The sequence below is a fragment of the Lagopus muta genome, chromosome 4 (genome assembly GCF_023343835.1).
Source record: "Lagopus muta isolate bLagMut1 chromosome 4, bLagMut1 primary, whole genome shotgun sequence".
Taxonomy (NCBI): domain Eukaryota; kingdom Metazoa; phylum Chordata; class Aves; order Galliformes; family Phasianidae; genus Lagopus; species Lagopus muta.
In genome coordinates, this window is record NC_064436.1 from 4,089,929 (window position 1) to 4,115,961 (window position 26,033).

The window sequence follows — 26,033 nt, forward strand, 5'->3', positions numbered from 1 at the left end:
GGAACTCTGCTGGAACAGCTGTACCTTCTGAAATGGCAGTTGGATGGCAGAGGAAATACCTTAGGGCATCCCTGTTGCCTCATTTAGGTATGGGAAGACAATGTGGTCATTCTTTTAGAAAAGCAACACGCTCTGCTCCATATTATTTGTGCTTTTTGTTACTGTTCTGTTCTCCTCCTTCCATAGAACGTCCAAAATAATTACTATACTGAAAATCTCTGTCTAATAATATCCACTCTTACATTCAGTTTGCAACCCTCTGTAAAAAATATCTGGCTGTGACTTATTCATCTTATACATATTCTTCAAGCTGACTCTCATCTCTAAGGGAAAAAACAAAAACATACTGTTCAGACCAGAACTGCAAAGAAGGAAGGTTCGGTCATGGCTTTCTACTTAAACTTAGAATGCCCAAATTGATTTATTTTATTTAATTACAGATTATTTTGCTTTGTAAAATAAGCAAAACAACTAAAAATGTGGTTATTCACTATGTTTGGCACAAGGCAATTAAACACAATTTTAGTCTGCTCAGTAGAGCAACAGGATGTTGGTAATCATCTAGCCTTCAAACTTCTGACTCTCTCAGAAGTGGTTTATGCGGCAGGTTAGTTAAATCACTATTATGTTATAGGGTAGTTAAATCACTATATTAATTACAGACAAAACACCATGAAATTGTAAATTACCTCTTTACTTGGCATAAGATATTGATTTCACAGAATTAAACTGTGTGTAGGTTTCCAATTCTCGTAACTGATGCCAAATAATCTTCAATGTTTCTACTGCACTCAAACCATCAAATAGTATTAACAACATGGATGGGATTCAAACACGTATTTGAGGAAGATGGGCTTCTCTAAACTGAATATCCAACCTGTTTAAACTTTAACCATCACTAGCAATTTCAACATAAATTCTTTAATCAAAGGCACCTTTGAACAGATATACATCAGGACTTATACATTAGCTTCAACATACACATGTACAAATTATAGGTATTCATGGCATCTGTTTCTGACCCTCATCGCCTACTTTATCTCAAAACTAATGACAGCTTTATGCACATTAAGTAAAAAGGGAAAGTGCTTTGAAAATAACAAATTTACTGATAAAGCCACCAGCAAACAAGTTACACAAAGTGGGAAAACACTGCTTGTATGTTCTTACTTTTTTTGAAAGGCCGTGTGAAAAAGCAGTATACCAATTTCCAAAACAAAACACACACACACTCAAAAACAAGCAAACAAAAAAAATGAAAACAAAACAAAAAAAAAACCATACACACCAAAGAAAATGAAACAAGCAAACCAAAACCAAAGAAAGTTACAGGAAAAGTTCACCAAATGGCCACAGTGATCCTTCTTGATGAGTTAATCATTCCTGAGATGGAGAGCAATGCTTAAAATTCTTGAGAAAATGCAACATTTGTCTCCATCTCCCTTTTCTTTCCCCTTAATGTTTCTCACTGTTCTACTTTCCAGTATTTTGCAGAACACGAACTAAACCTGGGTTCCGACACCTTCCTTATAAACATCTAATCACGATTAAAGTATTGTAGAATAATTTATTTCAAGCTTATTGTGCTTTCTAAGTCTTCTCAGCATTTTAGAGGTAATTTTTATTCTTTGACTCATTCCTCATTTGAAATTGATGGACTAAAAGAGATATTGCTACTGTATTAGCTTAGCAAATGTATACTAAACAGTATTTTATATCTCCCCATGATGTAAGCTGAACAAATAGAGATTGAAAAAACATTGTGTTATACTCAACTAGTTCCAAATATGATAATGTATCTATATACAGTATGTAAAAGGTATAACAAAAGAAAGCATACTTAAACCATCATTTAAATGCTGACTAAAAACATATCTAAACATGCAAATACACCTCACTTAAAAGTGTGTATGCTTAAAATTAGTTTTTCTTTCAAAGGAATTGTTTTCAGAATTCCTGACATTTAGGCTATTGATTTGTGTTACTAAAATGTGTCCAGCCAAGACATTCAGTGTTAACAACTGAGACATAACTCATTTGAAAATACAGCCATTGTATCCAAATAAACCGGTTTAATCAATACATCTACGTAGGGTAATACATGAAATTGGTAATAAATTAAATTTTAAATACCACCTCGAATTGTGTTCCTACCATCTTTTTTTTTTTCTGAAAAGACACATTATGAATTAACTTGCCTTTATTTAAAAGGTCTTTTCAGCATCAGAAGCAATAGCACAGTGTACCCCTCATGACCCCATCAATCTTCTTCACATACTATTCATATGAAGAAAAAAAAGCCAGGAAACTGTAACCATCAGTTGTCTGCTTGGTAAGGATCAAGAAAAAAAGCTTAAGTTCCATAATCATATTCAGTGTTATTAATAATTTGGTAATATAGCTACAGTAATAAATATACACCATGCTTCACTGACTATGACTTTGAGCACTTCATTGTACATACTGATGGATACACATACCTGACAGGAAAGAACATACAGTTACCCTTCTTAAAATGCTTTCAACTACCATTATGGCTCCACGGCAGAAAGATATCTGCAAACAGGGTAATTTCAGTATAAAGTTTAGGAATTGTTCTATTATTACATGTATCCTGTATATAAAATTATGCATTATATGTATATGATACAGAAAAACATGCACAGATAACAACAGATACACTTTAAACAAGCAGCAGGTGCTTTAACCAGCTGCATGTCTTCTCCCATCAGGCACAGTCCCTTCACTATACCACAGGTCTGTGCCTCCACACCCTCATGCCCAGTCTCCTTCCTCAAAAACCCCACAGCAACCAATGCATCCGGGCTGCCCACACTGTCACAACAAACCTGAGGTTCTTACAAAGCAGGCACGGTATCAGACTCTATTAACACAGCCCCAATCTGTATCTAGCACAGTATGTTCTCTTTTAAAAACGCTTTGGGGGAAACAGATCTGTGTCAGAACAGCAGCTCCCACCACCAGGTCCTGCTGCCAGCTTTCACTAGAGCACACACCAAGCTGCCACCCTGCAGTTCTTTTGCAGATGTGGCAGCCATATTCTGAGTCATGCTCCAAAGTTGTTAGGTGACAACAAAGTACAGCAGGCTTAGGGCTTGCAACTGTGAAAGGCAGCGCTGCCAGGGCAGCCAGTATCTGCACACCAGTCTGTTCTGTCTCTTAGCAGTTACATACATTGCGCCTTCATAATTTCCTCGTCCACTGAAAAAAGCTGGCACAGTTGTTTCAATATAGCCAGCAATGCTGCTCATAGTTATGTGCCAAAACATACCATAAGGGAAATTATTAGTTGTTAAATCTCATGAAAAGGTTTCAACGTGCTTTATGGATCCTGTCTTCTGTTGACTCCTGTGCATCTCTCCCTTACTTTTCTCTATTTAAATTGCAAAACTGTAAGGCTGCGCACATGGGAGGAGGAGTGCAGACCCTCTCAGTCTTGATCCAGTACTATTATGCTCGGTCTCTGCACAGACACAAAAAACATTTCAGGAGGCTCTGAAATATATCCACCAGGATACATCTGTGCCAAGCAGCCAGCGCAAAGGCCAGGTGGTCCTTGTCTTCTGCTGTTGTTCTCTCTGCCTTCATGCTGCTCTCACTGTGGGGTGCTGGCGGGTGAGGAGCTCTGGCCCTAAGCATCACGGGGAGAATGGGGCTGAGAAGCACCCAAGGCTGGGTACACACTCTGGAAGAGCTTTGCTGGAATAGAACTGAAAGGGTTACAGGTAGCTGTAGTAAACAAGTAGCTTGAGTATGGGCAAACTGTAAAGGCCCTGAACAACAGATGCTTAGATGCAGCAAGGATGCATCTCTTCGCAGCAGTTCTCAGGAGCAGAGGAACAGCAATGTAGACTTGGGTAGATGGGCTACTCGGCCATTACTAAAACAGGACACGACCCATGGGGATATACAGCAGCATGAACGCTGCAAACAAAATAAGAAGCTTCAATTTATTTGATTAAATCTCTGCTGCTAATTTCACGCTCTGATTTAGCACTGTCATTTTAAGTTTCTTTCTTTATTTAATGGCTGGCACCATATTTCTTACTATCAGTGACCCAGGTTCAAATGAATTGCAGTGAAATGAGAAATGGTAAATTTAAGCCTTTTTCATCATACTCTTAGCACAATCTCACAACTACAATCTCACAATTTCTTTACTTTTATAGAAAGCAGAAGAAAATGAAGGAATTATTTTTCACATATCTCAGAGATGCTTCTTACAATAGTAAGGAGTTGTACCAGGTAATTTAATTTTTTTCTTAACTCTGCAGGATCAGTCTCAGGAAACTGTTAAATTTACTGTCACCAACACATAATGGCTAGTTTGTGGAAGTCATAATGTCAGCAAGGCAGCCTCCTTCTCTCCTCATTAAGGAAGATTGTTACTGCTGATTCTCCAGTATTCTAGACGACTAATGTTTATCATCGCGGCAGGCTCCGAACTGATGGGAATTCAACTGCTTTGTGTTATATAATCAAATCTATAAAATCTACCAGCTTTGAGCTCAGATAAATATTTTGGTACTGTTGACATATTATCCAACTTTACAATTCCTCATTCATGAAAAAAAGATATAAGTAAGATGTAACACACTGTTGTGTAACCATTGTGCTCTGCTCATGATAGAAAAGATTAAAAATATAAAAAACAAAATTTTTACTCTCAAATAAATTTCTACAAGCATTAACTAAATGTAAAAAGACAACAGCTGTTGACATTTCCATAATACATTGTTAAGATAAGTTTTGAGGATACATGTCACCCTGGAGAAGCCACTCATGATGTAAACTTTTTTAAAACAGGTGAGCTGGTAAATTAAAGAATGAAAATCCTCCTTCATATTTGCTATGATTTGCTAATCTACCATTCCTTCTTATCTCTGTTATCTATGAAATGTGCTTTGCTGAAGTGCTGTAACAAACAGAGATGGTTCTCAGATGTGCTACCTGTGAAGAGAATTTTTAGTAACTCAAATGGTTTTTGTGATCTCTGCCAACCTTACGTCAACCTGCCAGGAGTCTGTGGCTCAAGGCCACCACGAAAGCGTCTGAGATTGGAACAGGCAGATTTTTTCTTATCTTTCCTGGCATGTGAAGAAGTGGAAAATAAAATAAAGGACTAAATGAGGAATCCAGATGCTAAAAAACATGCATGTAAAGAGAGAAAATAGGTAGTTCAGGGGAATATAAGTGCTGCCTCAGCAGACTTCATCGCATTAGAAGATAACTATCAGAAGAGGGAATTGAAAGAAAGGAGATTATGACACACACGGAACCAAGGAGCTCCTTGCCTCCTTCAACACAGGCAAACAACGCAAAAGCATACTAGATTAAAATGAAATGGTGTAGGTGCACTCTTGGATGATGGAGAGGATTACACACAGAGTACTAACACTCACAGTGTACACCATGTATCAAACCGTAGAGAAAAAGATGCACGTGGATTTGAATATCATTGGATCTATCCACAGTTCGATCTGTCACCGAGACAGACAAATACTGCAGCTATTTAAATGATTTCTTGAAACTGAGGGCAGTTTGTCCTCAGCAAGATTGAACCAAAAATACATTTGCCCTCCAGCACTCAGCCTCAGTGCCCTCATTACTGTAATTAAGTCAACTACAGATAAAATCCTGACCTAATTGAAAATAACTCTAAAATCATCTTTTATTAACTTAGGTACAGCATTTTACTCTGTTTAGAGGACTTAGGGATGATGCAAGTTCAGAAGGAAGGAAAGGAAGCACTAAAATAACATCATTAACTAAAATGAATGAAATTTCAAGTTGATCCTTATTGTCTTTAAATAACACATGTATATAAAACATACAGATCCTTAGAAGTATACAAATAGTCTAAAGTGGCCTGTGCTTTACTAGCTGAAAAGGCTATAGACATTTTTTTCTTTCAACTTACATCTGCTGTGTGTTTGTCACTCTTCTTCTTTGCAGTGACTTGTTTTGGTTTCCATTGCATTGTAACAAAGGCCAATTTTTTTTCATGAGCTTGAATTCAGTGCAGTCAGAAAGAAGGACAGAAAACTCCAGTTGTTCTGTCAATCAAGAGCTTTCTTAGATCTGTCAGTTGAGGAAACGTCCAGAACCTATCAGCTTAGCTGCATTCTTTGGGAATACTCTACAGGAACAAGTTTGAAAATATGCTTTTGACCCCAATTTGAAACAAATCTCTGATATCTACTAGACTGGCTGTTTCACTTGGACATATTTTAATCCATGTGATTAAAATAAGATCCTTCTCTCCTTATGTGAAATGAACCGACTGAGCAGGGTATGAAACAAACACATGCTGTTCTGAGGTTTTGAAGAAAAAAGGCCACCCTGAACATTCACATTGGATGAAATGATTTTTTTTTTAACTGAGAGCTTTGTCATTTATCTTCCACTATTTATCACACATTTATTGCATCATTATAGTTGTTTTTAGCATTTCATTGAACTGCAGCCTTGTTTAAATTTCACAGATATATTCCTAACAAAACAATGTATTTCTCTTATGATCAGAATCTTTGTTTTCTATTATGTTTTAACTATCTGATACTATTTAAAAGTATTTATTATGATTTTATAGTGCTCTAGAGCATCTAGACAAAAGCCTTCCAAAATGGATGCTGGAAATCTTACAGAAAGTAAAATATGAAACCTACAATGGCCAGATGAAGTTATAGTAAAATGGATTGTGAAATAAGATTTTCAATAATTCACTACTTAAAAAAAATAATAATTTCTTAGAAGAATGGACTAGATCTGTTACAAAATAGAAATTTAAGAAGCTGCCAGTAGGTAGTGATAAACACAATTCAACAAGAAATTCAAGCTCAGGTGTCTTAGGTATTACCATCAGCAGATACCATGTGTAATACCATGCAAGAGGATCCCATCTCCTCACATAAGTTTATCCCTCTGAAACTGTGACCTCGTTTAATCACTCCACATCCATGAGAGCTGTTTGTGCTCCCTTTTTCATCCCACCCTGCCACCATTCCCAGTTATCGAGTGTACCAGCCAGACTGGGATTATCTTGGGCACCTTTGTGAAGCACAGCAATCTCTGGCATGGAGTCAGGAGCCACAGTTGAATATCACAGCATGTTATTCCTGATCAACCATAAATACTGATCATATAATTGGTGGCAAAAGTCAAAGTCCTGCAGCTTACTCAAATTCCTCAAAGGCCCTTTACTGATTAATCAGTTACTGTTGGCATGAATGCATCCTCATTACAGACTCAGGTAAGCATCCCTACGAAGTCAGAATCCAAAGAGCTTCTCCTGCTTCTGTCCATATTCTGAAGGTCTGGAAATGACAACCCTACCATAATTTTAAACTTTTATTGTAAACCAGACTATGTTTTCTGCAAACCAAAATCAAAACAGACAATTAAAAAAAAAAAAAGTCACTTTGAAAGTCAGTTTAATTATTCTGTGAGAGAGTATGTATGCAGAAAATAAGTTTTCATCTTGTTCAGCAACATGCAATGCAGTCTGAGAAGTATTATGTTTAGACTCTAGCAGCTCTTAGGTGACTACCAAGCACAGGAAAGGGCCTCAGTGGATGCTATTCAGATGAAGCAAAGCCTCTTTTTAGTCATTAATTAAATACTCTCATATTAATCAACATTATATAATCATTCTCACAGTCTGAAAATCTCTCATTCTCGCCCATGTGGAAAACCAGGATTACTTTGCGCAGACTGATGGAAAAATTCACCTTTATTTTCTCCTTCATCATCTTAAGCATACAGTTGAATGAATGAGGCAATCTGTGGAATCACAGAACCATTTGGAAAGACTATTAAGTCTAACCAACAACCTAACAATGCAAGTCCACCACTGAACAATCTCCCTAAGTGCCGTATTCACAGAGCCCATTTCAATGCCTAATCACCCTTTTCATAAAGACATTCTTCCTGATATCTCATCTAAACATCCTGTATAGACATTTCCACCAGGAGAAGGCTGTGTGAAGCACCATTGAATGCCTGGCTGAAGTCAAAGTAAACAACATACACAGCCCTTCCAAAGTCCATTGTCACATCTTGTCATGGAGATCAGGCTAGTCAGGCATAAACCCACACTTGCTGGGCCTAATCACCTGGTTGAACAGTACATACTGTTTGATGGCACAAGATGATATGCTTCATGACATTCCCCCGGCACTGAGGTCTGTAATACTCCAGATCCTCCTTCCTGCCCTTTTTGGGGATGGGCATCACATTCACCCACCTCCAGTTAATTGGCACCTCCCTAGTTAGCCAGGATTGCTGACAAACTCTTGAAAGTTGATTGGCAAACACTTCTGCCAGATCTTTTGCACCCTTTGGTGCAATTCCTATGCTGAATGCTTTGAAAGAAAACACAAGTACTAACCTAATTGTACTAACAAATACTAACCTAATTGCTGGTTGGTTTGGGTAGCCTCCTGTGCTTAGAATCAGCCCTAAATAACAACCTAAACTCCAGTATGGAGAGCTACCACTATCTACTGCTCCCTGATCATTGCCCACAACAGCCTGAGTAATCTATGGCTCTGAGTGAACAACATTATACCATTCAATGCATATTAGGGGGAAAAAAAGAAAAAGAAAAAAAAAGTGCTGTACTATTTAAACAATCCAAAAATTATTCCTTCTTTTCAAAATTATTGGTCTTCTTTGAACATCTTGCATGAAAAAAGAAAGAAAGATTGGTCACGTGGTCATTTTGCCCCACTTTTGCCTACTCTATGAAGAGCCTGTCAGGTGGTCATTTTGCCCCACTTTTGCCTACTCTAAGAAGAGCCTAAGGAAGATATCTAAAAATTACTTCAAAAGAACCATTTTGTAGAAAGCTAGGCAAAACCCTTCTCAGAATACCTATTTTTTTTCTTAATGGGTCCTCAGAAACATGCCTTGGAGTATAAATGTAACTATAACACTGTTCACTCTCCAGTAATCTCCATGCAGAATAATATTCCCATAAGACTATCATCACCCAGTTGAATTTATGCCACAGGGACAAATTATCCCACCAGAAGCCCTGACAGGAAATCTTAGAGCTATATCCCTTGGAGGAAAAATAAATGAATTAAAAAAGCAAAGAAAATAACTTAAAAAATAGTGGTTACATGCAGTTCAGGGACTAAAGTCAGAGAACAGTCTTGTTCTGTTCCACTCTTATCTTGGGTAATCATTTTTATAACCTACTGTATGCCCATGTCAACAAGCAAGTTTAATTCCTTTTCAAAGAATTTTAAAGAAAGCAGATTTGTTAATTTTGGCTGCAGTTTCACGTGAGATTTAAGCTGATCTCAGGCACTCAGTGGTCAGGCACTGGAATGGGCTGCCCAAAGAGGTGGTGGAGTCACCAACTCTGGATGTGCTCAAGGAACTTTTAGACATCGTGTTGGGAGATATGGTTTAGAGAGAACTATTGGTGATGGGTGGACAGTTGGACCGGATAATCTTGTAGGTCTTTTCCAGTCTTGGCAATTCTATGATTGTGATGAAAATCCCATTCAATTTCCAACTGAAAACTAGTAAGGGGAAGGGCAGAGAGGAAAAATTTTTTTGTTTTTTTTTTTTTTGCCAGTTCATCTCCCTGTTCCAGCTCACCACCTACTCATATGACCACTGTTGTTCAATAAAAGACAGATCAAAGAGTCAAAAGAACAGGAGGGATACCCAGCACAGCTCAATTAATACTCTTCTAGAAATTCACTTTTAGTTTTACTAACGCCATCTCTCCGTAAGTCTTATGTTGAGAGAAAGCTTTTTTTCTTTCCCCCTTGTCATAGTTTCATGATTTTTGGTCATTGGCATTGCACATCATAACATCATGCAGTGCACTGGGAGTTGAAGAGTCAGTGCTCCTGTTCCGGGTACCTGTCCCAGAAGAGAAGAACTACATACCCCAGTGGACAGTTCTCTGTTCCCCTTTTTCTTTCCCTTATCCCTTTCTGAGGCATGGATCCATAGGTTCCCCTGCTCCGCTAGTCATGGATCCAGGCCAAACCAGCCCACAAACTGTTGTCACCTCTTTTTAATTTAAAAGGAAAATTCAGCTAATACATTCTAATATTAATTCCAGTACATGCTGTTTCATATTTTTTAACATTTTAACGATCCTTTCTTTTTCAGTTTTAGGTCTAGACAAACTGGTCTCCAAATAAAACAGTTGAGTAATTATACTGTTTGCATAGCTTCGTGCATGACACCACTTTTCTGAATAACTTCAGACAACACTAGAAAAACATCTTCACTTCTACTAGACAAAGACTGATTTTAAATCATCCCAACAATCCAATTTAGTGTTTGTCTGCAAAATGATGGATTAGTATAATACTTTCACCTTTCATTTTTCTTAAAGATATCAGAATCCAATATGGACTTATCTATCGAGGTGCACTGTAAAAATACATAGCTTGTTCTCTGATTCACTGCTTTTCTTGCTCTATTATTATTTCAAATTAAACATAATAAACTTTAAATCGTCGTACTTACAATGTAATTGAAATGCTGCTTAAACAAGCTTAGTATATGGACATCTGTCTAACACTGCTGTGATTATAAGCTTGATCCTGAAAACTACAGAAACAAGAAAGGCATTTCATCTTTTGAGATGGTTTGAGTTATCTCAACAAAAGTAATACATTCCCATCCTGCAAATGACATTTGCAAAGTTTTATTTTCACAATGTGGCACTAGTTTATCTTGAAGTTACAAACATCCCTTCTAAAGCAGCATTGTAGGTGGTGAGCTTTACTATTATTATTTTGTTACATTACAAAGGGATATTAATGTTGGTCATAACAGCACTTGGTGAGCAGCTAGTAATTTATTAGGCTTCCTTAGTAATATAGACTTCTACCTTTAATATTCTTCTGTTGTTATTGTTGCCCAGAGTCTGAATTAATAATAGTTCCTACAGATGGTCAGAAATAGTGTACATGCAAACATAGTAGGAAGCAAACTGCAAAATAATGACATAGTCTTCATTACAGAAGTGTTCTTTTAATAATTGTGGAGTAGCGCATATGGTGTCTGATTTACCCTCATTTTCTGTCATGTAAACCTCTTACGAGATAAATAATGTAATGTACCATTTTTCAGTCAGTTGAAAAGCACAGGTATTTTTTTTTTCTTTTCTTTTTTTTCACAAGTTACACAGTTTTTTCCAACTGAGTCTGGGAGAAAGAAAAGTAGTCAGAAAGTCACAATCATAGATATAAAGGACTTCCTTCCTTCATGTCTTTAAAGAAAAAGAAAATAGCTACCTCACTGTTCCCCCCTGCTCCCCTCTTTATTTTTTTTTCCTTCTGTGTTAGCATTATTTCATTGCTGAGAGAAGGGGAAACTCAAAACATGTAAGTATTAAAATACCTAGCATACCTAGCAGACATGAGCAAGGTTTCTACTTAGATATGCCAAAGGCTTCTGCCTACCTATTTTACAATAAAATTTATATCCTACTCAAGAGAAAAATGACAATTTTACATCACAGAGTGAGAGAAATAAATTTTTCCATCCATTAAATACTTTTCCAATGATATTTCCTTGAAATTCTGAAGTTTTTATTAATTTTTATACACAATTCCTTTACTTTCTCCTCCTTCTCCACTCTGCTCTTTAAGTCCAGTTTTATCAAATTCTACACCTTCATTTATAAGCTACGAGGCTTCCTCTGAGCACAGATTTATAATAGCAAAAGCCAAAATGAGTAGCAGGATTCTTACTGTCCAACTCCTAGACAGCGTAGCCTTTTTCTGCATGTTTTTTACTATGAGAGAGCCCTTTTCTAGACTGTTTCTCTTCAATTTATGTTTTTTAACAGATCTCAGATTTAATATATTTGCCTAGATACATCATTTCCATTTTGAAGTTTCAACTCAAAAGCCTCACTTTCATCATTCCTCCTTGTAAATTAACTTAACCTTCACTTCACAAGGCATATGGAATCATCTTTTGTATTCCGTGTTGACTGAACAGACTGCCTTCTTTGTGTCTCAGTTTAGTGTAGTCAAATGAGGTTTTTTAATTTGTTAAGTTTTACAGTTGACATTTCCTACTCCATATCACACTGCAAGATCAACACACTGGAAATTGTTAAAAATTAAATACACTACTCCTATTGAAAAAAAAAAATAAATTGCTCTATTCAATTCAGGAAGAGGACATTCACGAAATAAATGAGTAGCAAAAGGAGCAAGAAAAAATAATGTAAAAGATAACATAGGGAAACAGAAGGGTATAATTACTGCTGGACATAAATGCCATAAAGAAAAGAAAATTATGTGTTATATCCAACTCACACAAATAACTCCGATGCAATTATCACAGGATTGCGATAGCATGGATTCCTCGACATTAGTCAAAAGCTATGAAAAAACTTGTAATGCCTATTGGCTTACAAACCCAGTTTACAAGCAGGACAAAGTAAAGCTATGGAGCTCCTTGTCCCTAAATACTCACTTACAGGTGTGATAGCAGTAACTCTTTTCAGGAAATGGCATTCCTTCTTGCCATCCCTAAATACCCATATCTTGCAGATCAACAGGCTTTCCAAAATGCCACCTCAACAATCCAGTTTCAGTGAGAAACACCAAGGTAACACTAAGCAACTAAAAATTTACCAAGCCTTTTCCTGTATTAAAAACCTAACTGGATATTAAAGGGATATTAAAAGATGTAAAACAATGTGTCACAGTGCATGCTGGGTCAGGAGAACTGATGCTGAAAACCAAAATGACAATCCACAGCCTTAAGAATCGCAGATTACGGGAATTTCAAAGAGAATCCTTCGCTCTGAACATTATTATATATATATATATATATATATATATATATATATATATATATCAATGTATTTTGCACTATTTTCTATACACAGCGTTGTAGCTTGTTTTGGAATAAATAACCCCATTTAATACACAAGTAGGTTTTCAGAATTTGAAACATCTATGCAATAATACAATCTGCTGTTCATGCTCTATTAGAAAAACAACAAATATACAAGACTCCTTGCCTACGTTTTAGCCATTAGCATCTTAATGATCAGAACTTGAAGGTTTCTTACAACTTTAATGCACACTGTGACTCCAGCAACAAATGCTCACTTTATCAAAACTATGAGACTGACTACACATGGATCTTTTGTCTCTCACTAGGCAAACAATGAGAATAATAAGAAAAATTAGTTATTTTACTTTGTGTGGCTCATTAGAGACATGGATGCAGCACACGAATTAATAAAAATACTCTTAACTCACTACAGTCAGTCTATGACCCAAACTTTAATGTGTATCTTTTTACTAATTTGAGACTATCATAGCACAGAAATCATGACAACCTGGGGAGTTTGGGGAAGTTATTTTTGATATTCCTTTCCAAGGCTCTAAAAGTGTAAGTTAAATCATCAGTGTAGCTTTATTAACTTTTCATGTAAAATGTATACAGTATATGTAAAAATAGGCATGGAAATCCCTCAAAATGTTTACTTATGCGTGGAAGACATTACTGAGTGCCTACAGCAGTAGATGAATGTGACCATTATGCTGAAAAGATGTAAAGGACACAAATATATTAAAACATTAGATTTTTTGTTCCATAGGGGGCATCAATTTTAAGATCTGGTGCCTGAAGCACTCAGCTAAAGCTTCAAAGAAAACCCCACGGTGCAGCTAACACCACTACTAGTACCTCCCCTGCTGAATGCAACAAGAACATACAAATGGAAATTCTTCAAATATTTTTGTGACAATAATTCTCAAAGCACAAAGGAAGAGAATCGACCTCTTATTAGACAGTAGAGTAAAATGCAATTATAGCTAAGCAGAACAGTGTCAATTCACCTTAAAAACTCTATTCCAATTTGAAGAATACTTTGCATAATATGAAGTTAAATCTCAGGAGAGGTATTAATTGGTTTTCTCTTTTGTTTTTTTTTTCTGTGTGTGTGTGTGGTTTTTTGTTGTTTTTGTTTTTTAATTCTCATGTTTCGAGAAAAGAAGTCAACTCATGCATCAACTTGTAGAATACTTTTTGAGGAACATTACTGTTTATCAAAAGCAGCATGGAGCAAAAATCATCAAAAATAAGATAGAATTTTAATTTTTATTTTTAAATACTTCAGTAGTACTAATTATTGCTACATTTCTAAATTACCTAAGAATTAAAAGGGAGCAAAAATGGAAGATATGAGTACAACATGCATTTTGGAAGCCTGAAGAGTTCAAAATTAGTATTTCACTTTTCTGATATTGTAGCTGATGTTCATTCATCTCAAAAGGCATAGAAAATAAGTGAAAAATATGGTCTGTTTTCAAAACACTATGACTTGGTGTTGTGAATCCTGTAGTTTTTTTTCTGAATCAGAGTAGTCTCTGCCAAAGGACTAGTAATACATAAGAACAGCAATGAGATTAACTGTATTTCAATTTTAAAATCAGCACTCAAGATTGAAAACACCGATTTCTCATTATAGGCAAACTCATGGCTAACCTTGACTGCCACAAAGGGAGAGAGGAAACATGGAACTTAATTCCATTTTACAAGGACATGCCAAAAATACTACTCAGAAGAGCCTTTCTTCCTTCTTTGTGGACTTCTCACTGTTAACACAGGTGATGAAAATCAACATCTTCAGCAACAATGAAGAAATTGATTACTCACTGTTAAAATAATGTTTCATTTTAATATCACGATTTGTATTCCCATTAATTGTGTTGGCCTAACTGAGCATATGTTTGAAAGTAATACTGTCTTTTTTTATTATTTTCAAAGCCTTCACCTCTAGAACGTTACGAATACCTCTGATAAATTAGAAGGGAGAGCTGATCTCCTCAGACATGGAGAAAGGTGAGGTACTTTGCCTCAGTCTTCAAGGCCAGTCATGCTTCTCATATCTCTCATGTCCCTGAACTTCTAAGCTGGGGGAGCAAAATACTTCCCAGTTTAAGCAAGATCACCTCATGTGGATGAATGACTACAGGACCAGATGACTTGTAACTGAGGGTTCTGAAGGACGAGATGTTAAGGCATGTGAGATGAGGTGTTGAAGCACCACTTAGACAAGGGCAGATCGTGCCTGACCAATCTGGTGGTCTTCCTTGATGGAGGACCAGTATTAACAGACAAAAGAACGGCAACTGATGTCATCTGCCTGGACTTACGCAAGGACATTGACAAGCTCCCACACCACATACTTATTGCTAATATGGATTTGAAAACTGGGCTACTATATGTATAAAGAACTGGTTGGAAGGTGGTAGCCACAGCATTGTTATCAACAGTAGTATGACCAGGTGGAGGCTGGACACGCATTGTGTTCCCCAGGGGTTTGTCTTGGGACCTGTGCTTCACAAGATCTTTATCAAAGACAGGAGGAATTAAAGATAGGGGGATTGAACGTATCCTCAGCAAGTTTGTTGATGACACTAAGCTGAGTGGTGGAGTTGACACAATAGAAGGAAGGGACACCATCCAAAAAGACCTGGACAGGCTCAGAAAGTGGGCACATGAGAATCTAATGAGGTGTAACAATGCCAAGCACAAGATCTTGCACTTGAGTCGAGGCAATCCCAATTGTCCAGAGAGGTCACGGATGCCCCATCCCTGGAGACATTCAAGGCCAGGCTGGATGTGGCTCTGGGCAGCCTGGTCTAGCAGTTGGCAACACTGCACACAGCATGGGGGTTGAAACTAGAAAACATGCCATTCTATAATTTAGGGTTTAGAATTAGGATTCTATGATAGGAATACAGAATGGGAGAAGAACTCATTGAGAGCAGCCCTGCAGAGAACTTGGGGGGAGGCTCCTAACGGACAAGAAGCTGGACATAAGCCATCAGCCTGGAAAGCCAATGGTATCCTAGGCTGCATCAAGAGAGGGGTGGCCAGCATGGTGAGGGGGCTGGCTGACCCCCTCTACTCTGCCCTTGTGAAGTACCCAAACCTGGGGCCTTCAGTACAGGAAGGATATGAAGATTTTGGAGCATGTCCAAGAAAGGGCCATGAAGATGATCAAAGGGCTGGAGCATCTCTCCTGTGAAAATAGGTTGAGAATGTGGGGTTTGTTTATACTGGAGAAGAGAAGGCTTTAAAAAGATCTCATCAAAGATTTCCAGTGCTTGAAGGGAGCTTGCAAGCAGAAGGTGGACTGACTTTTTACACTAGCAGAGAGCGATAGGACGCATGGGAATGACTTTAAACTGAAAGAAGGGAGATTTCGAGTAGATGTTAGGAAGAAAAGTTTTTACCCAGAGGGTGGTGAGGTGCTCAAACAGGTTGCTCAAGAGGTTTTGGATGCCCCATCTTTGGAGGCATTCAAAGCTGGGCTGGTTTAGTGGTCGGGAACCACTGGGCAGCCTGATCTAGTGGTTGGCAACCCTGCCCACGGCAGGAGGGTTGAAACTAGATGAACATTAAGATCCCCTTCAACCAGAGATATTCTGTGATTCTATATCTGCACAAAAAAATAAAAATAAAAAGGAAAATCAGCCTTTACCAGAGGTACATGGTCTCAGATTTCATTCTACAGGTTCAACAATCCCGTCTTTCACAAAGGAAGTGAACAGTCACCTAGATGTTATACAGATCTAATGTCTTATGAAGGTTTCTGCCTCCTGTTGACTTAGGTCCTTAGAAGGGAAAAAGTAGATGCTGCTAGGGAAGGTGATGAAAAAGTGATGAAAAAATGAACCACTAAACTGAACCAGAAGAGTTCTTTTGAAATCAAAACGCAGATGTAAAAAGCGTTTACAGAATGAACATGGTGCATCTCTTCTTCTACTCATGTTTTCTGCTGTTTAAATAGAAAGTCAAGCTGCTGCATCTCCCATGTGCAAACTGGTCCATGTGCATTTATATGCATATGAAGCCTTCTATGAAACAGAAGTTTCTGAGAATTTGTTCTCAGAATGGAGATACTAGTCTTTTCAGTCCTCAGTGCCTCATGTCAGACTACACATAGAGTACTGTATCTTGTTTTAGGCACACAATGCACAAAAGATACACATAAGCTGGAGAAAACTCAGCATAACGTGCATAAACTGCAGATTTAAGGAGGAATCACTTCACAGTCATTTTGCCTACTTTTTTCACAGTTTATTTGCATGTTTTCCTAAATAAATCTCCTAGATACCTCAGCATTTCCATTCTTCACACTATTGTTGCTCCTTACTGAATCTGTTTCTTGATATCACTGTAGGGGAATGACTATCACCAAATACAGAAATCTTACTATAGGATTATTTCTGTAATCATAATCCTGGTGATACTGTTTAAAGTCACCAAAGGAAACAAAAGTTTTATTTATTTATTTTTACTATAACTTATAAACTTATAAAACTGCACATAAGTTAAAAATTTCCATTACATTGCATCTGATTAACGTTACAAGCTGTTTGAAAATTATTCCATTTCTTTTTTTTTTAATGTTAATAACTTCTTCAGGAAGAAACTAAGAATGTACTTCAGAAAGCCTTTAATATGCTGATTTGAAAATGATAGTGGCTTTTAACATAAGAATACCCATTCAGTTCAAAAATACTTCAGAGTAACAATAGGCCTTATTCTAAGAAAAAAGAGAAAAAAAAATCACTGCGTGAGTGGAAGAAAAAAAACAAAAGTATTTTAAATATCCTCCATGATCTTCCAACTAACATTTTCAAGTACTTTATTATACAATAAAGTCTTTCTGAAGCCTGCTCTGAGAAGCACTGCTGGACACTAATCTCAATTAATTCAAATGCAAATAAACTGTGAACTTCACCCTACTTCAAGCAATCAGCACAAGTATTGCCAGATCTCCCCTCGTTTAACTCTTTACAACTTGTTACTTTCTTGAGATTTTCACAATTCAGCAAAGGAGAAAAGTGATTCACCACAATTTCATTTATAAAATGTTATTAAGTAGACTTAGTATTTTCATCGGGTAAATATCCGCATAAACATTGCTATCAAATAAACCCTGCTATCAAATCAAGCTAAAAATAGGTAGCAAATACATAACTTCAAGTAGTTTCCACACAAGTGGGCAAGGAGTTATTCGTGGCTAGATAAGAACAGTTCAGTTGACTTCAACTGATTTCATTACATCTCTCAAGGCAGTACACTCAGCCCGAATAACCAGAGATATTAACGACACGGAGGAAACGGGAGATAACAGCAAATGGGGAGCAGTTTCACTGCTCTTCTGCCACTACAAGTGCACAGAAATTTCTTTATCTGCACTGACCCACCCTTACTGTGCCGGTAAAACCAGAGCAGAACAAATGAAAATATACATTGATAAATGTAAGAGCTGGAATAAGTGCTACTTTTAAGAAACAAGACTTTGTAACCAGAGGTTACTCAATTAACCCAAAACCCAAAGAATTTGTAAAATAGCATAGAGGAGAGCTAGGTCACAGATTTGATTCCTTTGAAGGTACAACTGCATTCCCTGCTTATTAGCAATCTTTGATTTTAATGAGGTTGTTCAAGGGAATTTCACTCAGCACTGTTTTCAAAGGCACCATACAACCACAATTGACATTCAATGCTCAGCCTTCTCAATATCTATTTATACTGAAGTTTCAGTGTACTGTTGTACTAATGTAAAAAGAACGTTCTTTGTCTTTTCTGTCTATCAAGAGGAAGGAAAAGCACACTGTATTAAATATGTATAATATCTCACGTAAACAAGTTGCCAGACTTTTGATTTCTTGACAGCTATTCCCTACACATTGGAAAATAAGTAAATAAATAAATAAATAAAGCTTGAACTATAAAACAGGTTTAAACAGATTTGCAAATAAACTTCCTAATCTATTTACTTTGCTTTAAAGTTATGTAACATTCTAGGTCAAGCTACACTGAATAATTAACAATTATTTCGCTATGCTAACTTAGAAAAAAAGGAAAACAAAGAGTGGCATTTGATTCAAAGTTGCAACTCGCTCTTCAAAGTTTTAATATCCCGTATTATTCCACAGAATTTGTCAGTCTGGAGAAAAATATGAAGAATTGGCCACCTAAGTTTCAGTTGACCTCTCACTTTAGAAATTTCTAAGCTAAATTCAGAACTGTCATGAGATAAAAAACTCGTACTGGAGCTCCACCTTCTTGCTTAGCTTTGTACAGCCTTGCTTTCATTAGAACTTTATATTCTCTAGAAATCAAGGAAGAGTGATGCAAAACTTCTGAATTTTTATAGAAAATAACAGTCTAAAACTGCACACATTTATTCCAAGAAAATTTGTTTTTCAAATAATTTTAGTGAAATAATTTATATTATGGTATATTTTTCTTTATCTAGTGTTGAATATCCTTGCCTTTTTAAATATATACTGAAGAGTATTGAGAAAACTCTCACAAAAAAAAAAAAATTAAAAAAAAACCCACAATGATAAACTGGCTTATTATATCTAGAACCCATCTAGAACCAAACAAAGTAACATTAGGTTAGGGTTGCTTTTTCCTAAGTACCATTTCTCAGCCCCACTGATGACCCACTAGCCTAAAAGTTTTAAAATGTGTTGGTGCAATCAATAAGCATATGCCAGCACACGCACATACCCATGTGCTGGTCAATGTATGCAAGATCTATTAAAGCAGCACTAATGCAGTGGGTTTCCCTGAATACTGATTTTATGCCAGCAGTCCTCCCTGAGTTTGCAGCATTTTTGCAGACAACTATTTAGCTGTGTCATTAGTGTTCTGTTGTATTCAACTTTTGACTATTAAGAGTCTTGGAACTTCACATTTCCTTCCAAGTATACAGATATACTTGAAAAGGATTACTGCTGAAGACAGTAGTCTAAACTGTCTAAACACTTTTTACAACAACACATGAGCAGAATTGTTATGAACCACAATGTAAAAATTCTACTTGATGTAAAAGCATATTTAGAAAAACACTTTGTTGAAGTACAGTAGTGCCATTTTATTTCCTCTAGAGTCTACTTATCATTCCAAACCTCTCTAGTTTAAACTTGATTTATAAAATAAAACAGTCAAGTGGAAACCAAGACAAAACATCGCCCAGAAGATACAAAAATGCAAGACAGAAATTAAGGTACAGAATTAATATTTCAGCTTCAAAGTTTATTATCTGATTGATGCTGGTAAAATGACTGATCTCAGCAAGATCAATGACTTTCACTCATGTAATGATGGATGTAGTCGCTTTACAGTTAACAGGACTGTTTGTATGAATAAAGACTACTCAAGTGAACAAGGATTTGCAGATTCAGTTCATGAACATGTCAATGACAGATGAAAACACCTGTCTTTGTTATTTGGTAGACTGTTAATGAGAATTTACAGTAAGTGCAAGTGCTGTGCAAGAAAAAATTTTCCCTATCTTTTTTAAAGAGGAAAATGAAGCTGTTTCATAATTAGTGAGAAAAAAAAAAAGAAAGAAAATCATCTGCATTTCCTAATACTATTTAAATGCAACAAAAGTCTTAGCAGCCTATATTCACCTCAATTTTCTTGCTTTCAACTTCACTCCTCAGTATTTCTATGCTGCTACCAGATTGTTGTCTTTGTATTCTGGCTGATAAAAACATCCAGTACAAACACCTTAACATTAAATAAGTGCTATAGGACCATAAATAAATAAATAAAATACCATAATAACATGAAACAAATCTGCTATGATAAGCTTCATACTGCCAACAGAAGTTTCTCCATGCTTACAGTTACGACAGCTGCTAGCTCTTGAACAAGACAACCAAGTAAAGAAAAAACGTGTTTTAGAGGTTTCCAATCCAAAGAAAATTTTCCAGAGCTACAAGAGTATAAAGCAATACATCATGCTACAAAACGCAGGGTGAGGGCCTCATTTGCTTGTCTGTTCCATTCAGTCATCACAGTTGCACTGCTACAGGCAGCAGATTCATTCTGGAATCAACCTTTACCTCAGAGAGAAGTCCCTGCATGGTGCTCTGCCCTGAGTGTGCAGAAATCCCTGCATAGTGTTCCATGTGTGCAGAACTCCCTGCACGGTGCCTTGCTCTGCCTGTGCAGAACTCCAGCAACTCCCAGAAGCAGTAAGAAAAACCTTCTGTGAAACACAGCGCCCTACCAAGCTTATAAAAGGTTAAACACTTCTGGAATAGCAAGACATTTCAAACAGCAAGGCATTTCATCTGCCCACACTTTCCAGTTCCATTCAGCTACCAACAGCAGCAGTGCTGTAGTGCAATATACTTCTACATTATTAAATCTGAGTTATGCATTTACTCCTAGCTACAGTCTGGAGGAAGGCCTGACATTTGTCAATCAATAGCAGAAGAAACAACTCACAACTTTCATGGGCTCACACACACTACATTGCACACAGTCAGCAGTCGGGCTGATCCTTTTCAGAAATACGCTATTTCACAAGTTTCCAGCGTTACAGCCTATAATTGTTAATCACATATAGAGGTCCAGCTGTCCTTCTGTATTACACACACACAACAAGCACGCAGATGAACACGCAGCAGCATGAGGCCATGCTTTTAAATCCTCTTTAATTCCTACTTTGCTCTCTACTTCCAAGGATGACCTCATATATCCCTTCTGGATCCAGACAGATCATTCAGGGCTTTTCTTGTTCCCCCAAACCGAGGTTTACTTAAAACAGTTTCCAAAATGTCTCTTGATAGCCCATTAAAATATTGAAGATGTTTAAAATAAAATAATCACATACATTTAAACATACCTGTAAAAAACAAGTTTTCTAGGAAAAAAAAAAAAAAAGAAAAAAGCCTCTAACTTCATGTTCCGACTCCATCTTTCGTATCCAGAATCCCTTTTGCCAATGCATGCCTCTTTCCCAAGTGTTGCCCCTTCACTGATCAAAGGACAAACAAGCTCCCAACTTTGCTCAGCATATTATTACCAGCTTCTCCATCCCTTGTCACCCCAGTACTACTTGTAGATAGATATCAACCAAAGGAAGAAATAAATAAATAAATAAACGCTGCTTACCTTACCCAAGAGTCACTAAAGTCCTCGAGGAAAAAAAAAAAGAAAAAAAAAAACAAAAAAACCACAACAACAAACCCAAAACGAAACGCCGGGTCCTCAAGCACAAAAATCGCGAACACCGGGCGATACTTCTCCGTTCCGCAAAACCAGGAGCAAAACCGAACAACCCGCGCAGCTCCGCGCGGAGAAACCCGCCGGCCCCAGGCGCCGCGGGAGGCGCGCGGGGCGCCCGCCCTTCAGCACCGCCGAGCCGCGGACAGCACCACCGGTCGCCAGAGCCGCCGAGCCCGACTGCCGCCCGCAGCCGCCGCCGCTCCGCCCGGCCCGCCTCCGACCCGCCCCCGCCGCGGCCGCCCCGCCGCCCAACTTGCGCGCAACTCCCTCCCGCCCCCTTTTATTATCATTAGCGCCTCCTGCGGAGGGGGAGCCCTCGGCTCAGCTCCCCCGCTTCTTGTCTGTCGGAGGGCCGTCGTCCCGGGGGAGTTCGCCCGTCCCCCTCTCCCCTCCCCTTCCACCGGCCACCCCCATCTCCGGAGCGAAGACCCGAGCCCTCAGCCTAGACTACAGCCAGCAAGAAGCGCAACTGCTGTGAAGCAGAGAGTGGCTCCCGACCCAAACGTGCTCAGAGGATTAGCGTGCTTCCATGTTCAAAGCAGGGGAACGCCGTGCAATATTTATAAGCTTTAATATACCAACCTGCTAGCAAAACTCTCAGGTTTTTCAGAGGTTCGGCCTCACCCATCTCAGTAATCCCTGCCATTCTTATCAAGATTTACTGCTTAAGTTTTGAGGTAAAGCTCCTCACTGGTAACCCATCTTAGAAGTATACACTTGCCACTCTGAGTCTTCTTTACAAAACATACCCTGAGATGAGACCACCAGTCTGTGTGTAGGATGGAGGGCAGGCACCGCCACATGAACAGAAGCCAGCACTACCCCCAGCCGGGAAAAAAGATTAACAAAAAAATAAAAATTAAAGACAAAAGAAAGCAAATAGCCTGAAAACCAGAAATATTCTTATGCAAAATCAAGCCAAGAAATAATAGTTTTAAGTCTCAGTTGAACCTCTTTTTTTTCATTGTGAGATAGTAAGTTCAGTTACCTGATTTATTACTTTCAGATAATTTTATCATTCATTCCAACACTTTCAAAGAGTGGCTACTTAATCTTCCATGTGAAATCATTATGAAAATTATCTACTCTTCGAGGCATTACAGGTTACCTGCTTCCAGTCTTTTGGGAAAATGTGCTACAGATTGAAGTATTCAACTGCCTTTAAATCATCCATGGCCAGACTAAGATGGACAGAGGTCAGCTCTTCTGATCTACAGTAGCAGGTTACTTTAATTACACCTGCATCTATAGCAACTCTTCATGGAATAAAATTGTAGGGACAAAAAAAACAAGGTAAAAATCCAGTACTTAAAGAACTGAAATAGTTAATGCGAGAAATAATAAAAAGGGATACATTGGATTTAATTTGCTGATTGCTATTTTGTAAGGTTTTTTGTTTTTTTTTTTTTTTAAACAGGATTGCTAATTAGGTCAAGGCACTACAAGAAGAAACAATTAACTTTTACACTTTTATATATCACATGTACAATATAAAGCCAAATCAAACAGACTTTCATTGATACAACCTGTTATAATTGCCAGTTACCATAAGGCCTGTTTGGCTGGCAGTTAACATTACGTGTATTGCTGTGGTTCTGTTTCTCTCCTCATTTATTCCAAAGCCCTCTCAGGTTGCTTGGAAAGTACCAACAGAATAACATTTCATTACTTAATGACAGTTTTGAAGGTATAGAACTGAAGTTGAGTCAATTTAACTTCCTACTAGGATAGCTGGACCAGAAGTTCTCTTGAAAGACAAGCAAACCTAGAAATGACTGGTTTCAAATTCAATGGAAAATAAAGTCTTTTGAGGGCAAACATGGACCTTGCCCACCCACTTTTCTTTGCTATTGTGAAAGTACATGAAACAAAACAACGGAACAGAAGAAGTGTTTTGTACAACCCAGTTCATGAAGTAACTGAAATCCATCAAATTACGCAAGGTCTGACACACTGGCTTTCCAAATTGGTAGGGAAGGCTCTGGGAAGAATTCTCAAAGACTTGTGAGGGAAGAGTTTGACTCTTTAAATACAAATAAGGATATAGCGTAATATAAAACTTGATTTTTTTGTATTTTTTTTTTTTTTTTAAGTTGAGATCCAATCATGCTCATCTTTCTTCTTTGGACGCTCGCTTTGACATCTAGTTTATGAAAAATTAATTTAATTAAAATATTTTGATGTCTTTGATGTAGTAAATGCAGAATATTTTGATAGAATATGCATTTTCTAATGTTTCCTCTATTTTAGCTCCAAATACGTAGCTGTCACAGACAGTTGATACAAAATACATCTTTTTTATACTCAACCAACAGTTTTCTGGCTTCTACTCAATATAGTATAAAGCATACCTTTTTGTGAATTAAATTTTGTGTGGCTTGCCCTACTTTTCTGCAAAACAAGTAAATAAATAATCAGTGAGTGAACTTGAACTATTTTGTGACCTAGAAATTTCATCATTCCTGTTTTTGGCCAAAACCTTTCAGTCCACAGAATACTACAGCAGACTACTGCTTCCCTTTACTGTAATACAGACCAAGGTACAACAATTCAGTAAAGAAGATAACGTGTTTAACAATTAACTGTTATTCGGGAAAGACTGGTGTTTCTTAATAACATGGCCCTGATTTCCATAACTTCAATTTGGATAGTTAGAACAAGCTGTTAGTTACATTAAGTTCTCTTTTTCTTTTTTTTAATTCAAAATCAAATAGTCAGAACTAAGGTTTTCTTGCAGAGGTGAGCAATACAAAAGGAACTTCAAAGTTATTTTACACCTATTAAGACTATCGTTATTAATAATAAAGATCTTCCTATTCTGTATTTGTGAGGTAGTTTAAAACAAGATCCAATACAGCAGGAAAGCGTATGCAGGACAAGGAGAAGATCAAAGTCTCAATATATTAAGGGCAAGTCACTGCAAATAATAGTTGTTTAGTGAGCTATTCAGTATTTGTCCAAAACATTTGCTCTCATAATTTAAAACCTATCCCTTATCCACTGAATTTAGAATAACAGTGGCTTTCTTAGTCTGAATAATTTGGATCTGCCTTTCTGCCACAAGTAACCATTTCTCCAGAACTATTTACCTCCCAAACAGCCTTGAATGTGAAACGAATGCAGAATTAGAAAGTAAACACATTGTGTCAGAAGTGGCTATTTCTCTCCTCCTGGCTTTTCTAGTGCTATCACTTCTAAAGCTATTTAAAATCATTTTTATGTGCTTGGATTTTTGTATTAGCAATTTGTAAAGAGAAAAAAAAAAAAGATAGGAAATTTAAGAGAGTTTCACCATTACTACTCACTCTTTAAATTATTCCACCGACTTCCCCATAGCTTGGTACCACGCAGCACCTATGCAACAACATACTATTTTCTGGTGGTATATCTTCAAGCATTCAAAGGGAGAAAAGGGATCACCTGATTTGCATTATCAAATTAGCAGACAATCCATGCTCCTGAAATCTGATACTGCCAAGGATCAATTAATTTGTTGTCCCAGCTAAGCTGACAGAGTAGAACACGACTAAAAATAACCTGACTGCACACATAAAAGTAGTTTATATTTCTTTTTGAAACATTATTCCTTTTATTTTATTTTTACTAGAAGAAGACAGCTGTCCCTTCAGTGGCAGCTGTTACTAGTGAAGACCATTGATTAGCTTGAAGTAAATGACAGCAAGAGAACTCTCAGCCTGCTCTGATATGGGATGGCATGAATTAGCTTCCCAATCTTACTCTCTCTCACACGCATGTACAGCAAGAGCTTTGGAAACAACCATGTTTTCCTCAACTTCTGCTGGTCTAACACACTCAGTGTATAATCTTTTAATGAATTTGAGAAGTGATAACACATGCATTAGAAACACGGCGCTGATCAAAAAGCATGATGAAGTGTGCTAGATCTGGCCTGCTGCTTTTATAACAGCAGGGCATCATGA

The 26,033-nt window shown here is 37.4% G+C and overlaps 1 protein-coding gene across 4 annotated transcripts in view; it reads right to left on the bottom strand.

Annotated features, from left to right (window-relative positions):
* The window catches only part of FSTL5 (follistatin like 5), a 239,717-nt gene extending 217,453 nt beyond the window's left edge, over positions 1–22,264 (bottom strand). For 2 of the 4 annotated variants that reach the window (XM_048942356.1, XM_048942354.1), the window contains exon 1: positions 2,481–2,501. In XM_048942356.1, coding sequence (XP_048798313.1) covers positions 2,481–2,497 — 17 coding nt within the window. In that variant the 5' untranslated portion in view covers positions 2,498–2,501. Of the gene's footprint in view, positions 1–2,480; positions 2,502–21,978 lie in introns of those variants that run through there. The other 2 variants (XM_048942357.1, XM_048942355.1) reach the window with 2 other exon arrangements.
* Between the last annotated feature and the right edge of the window lie 3,769 nt (positions 22,265–26,033).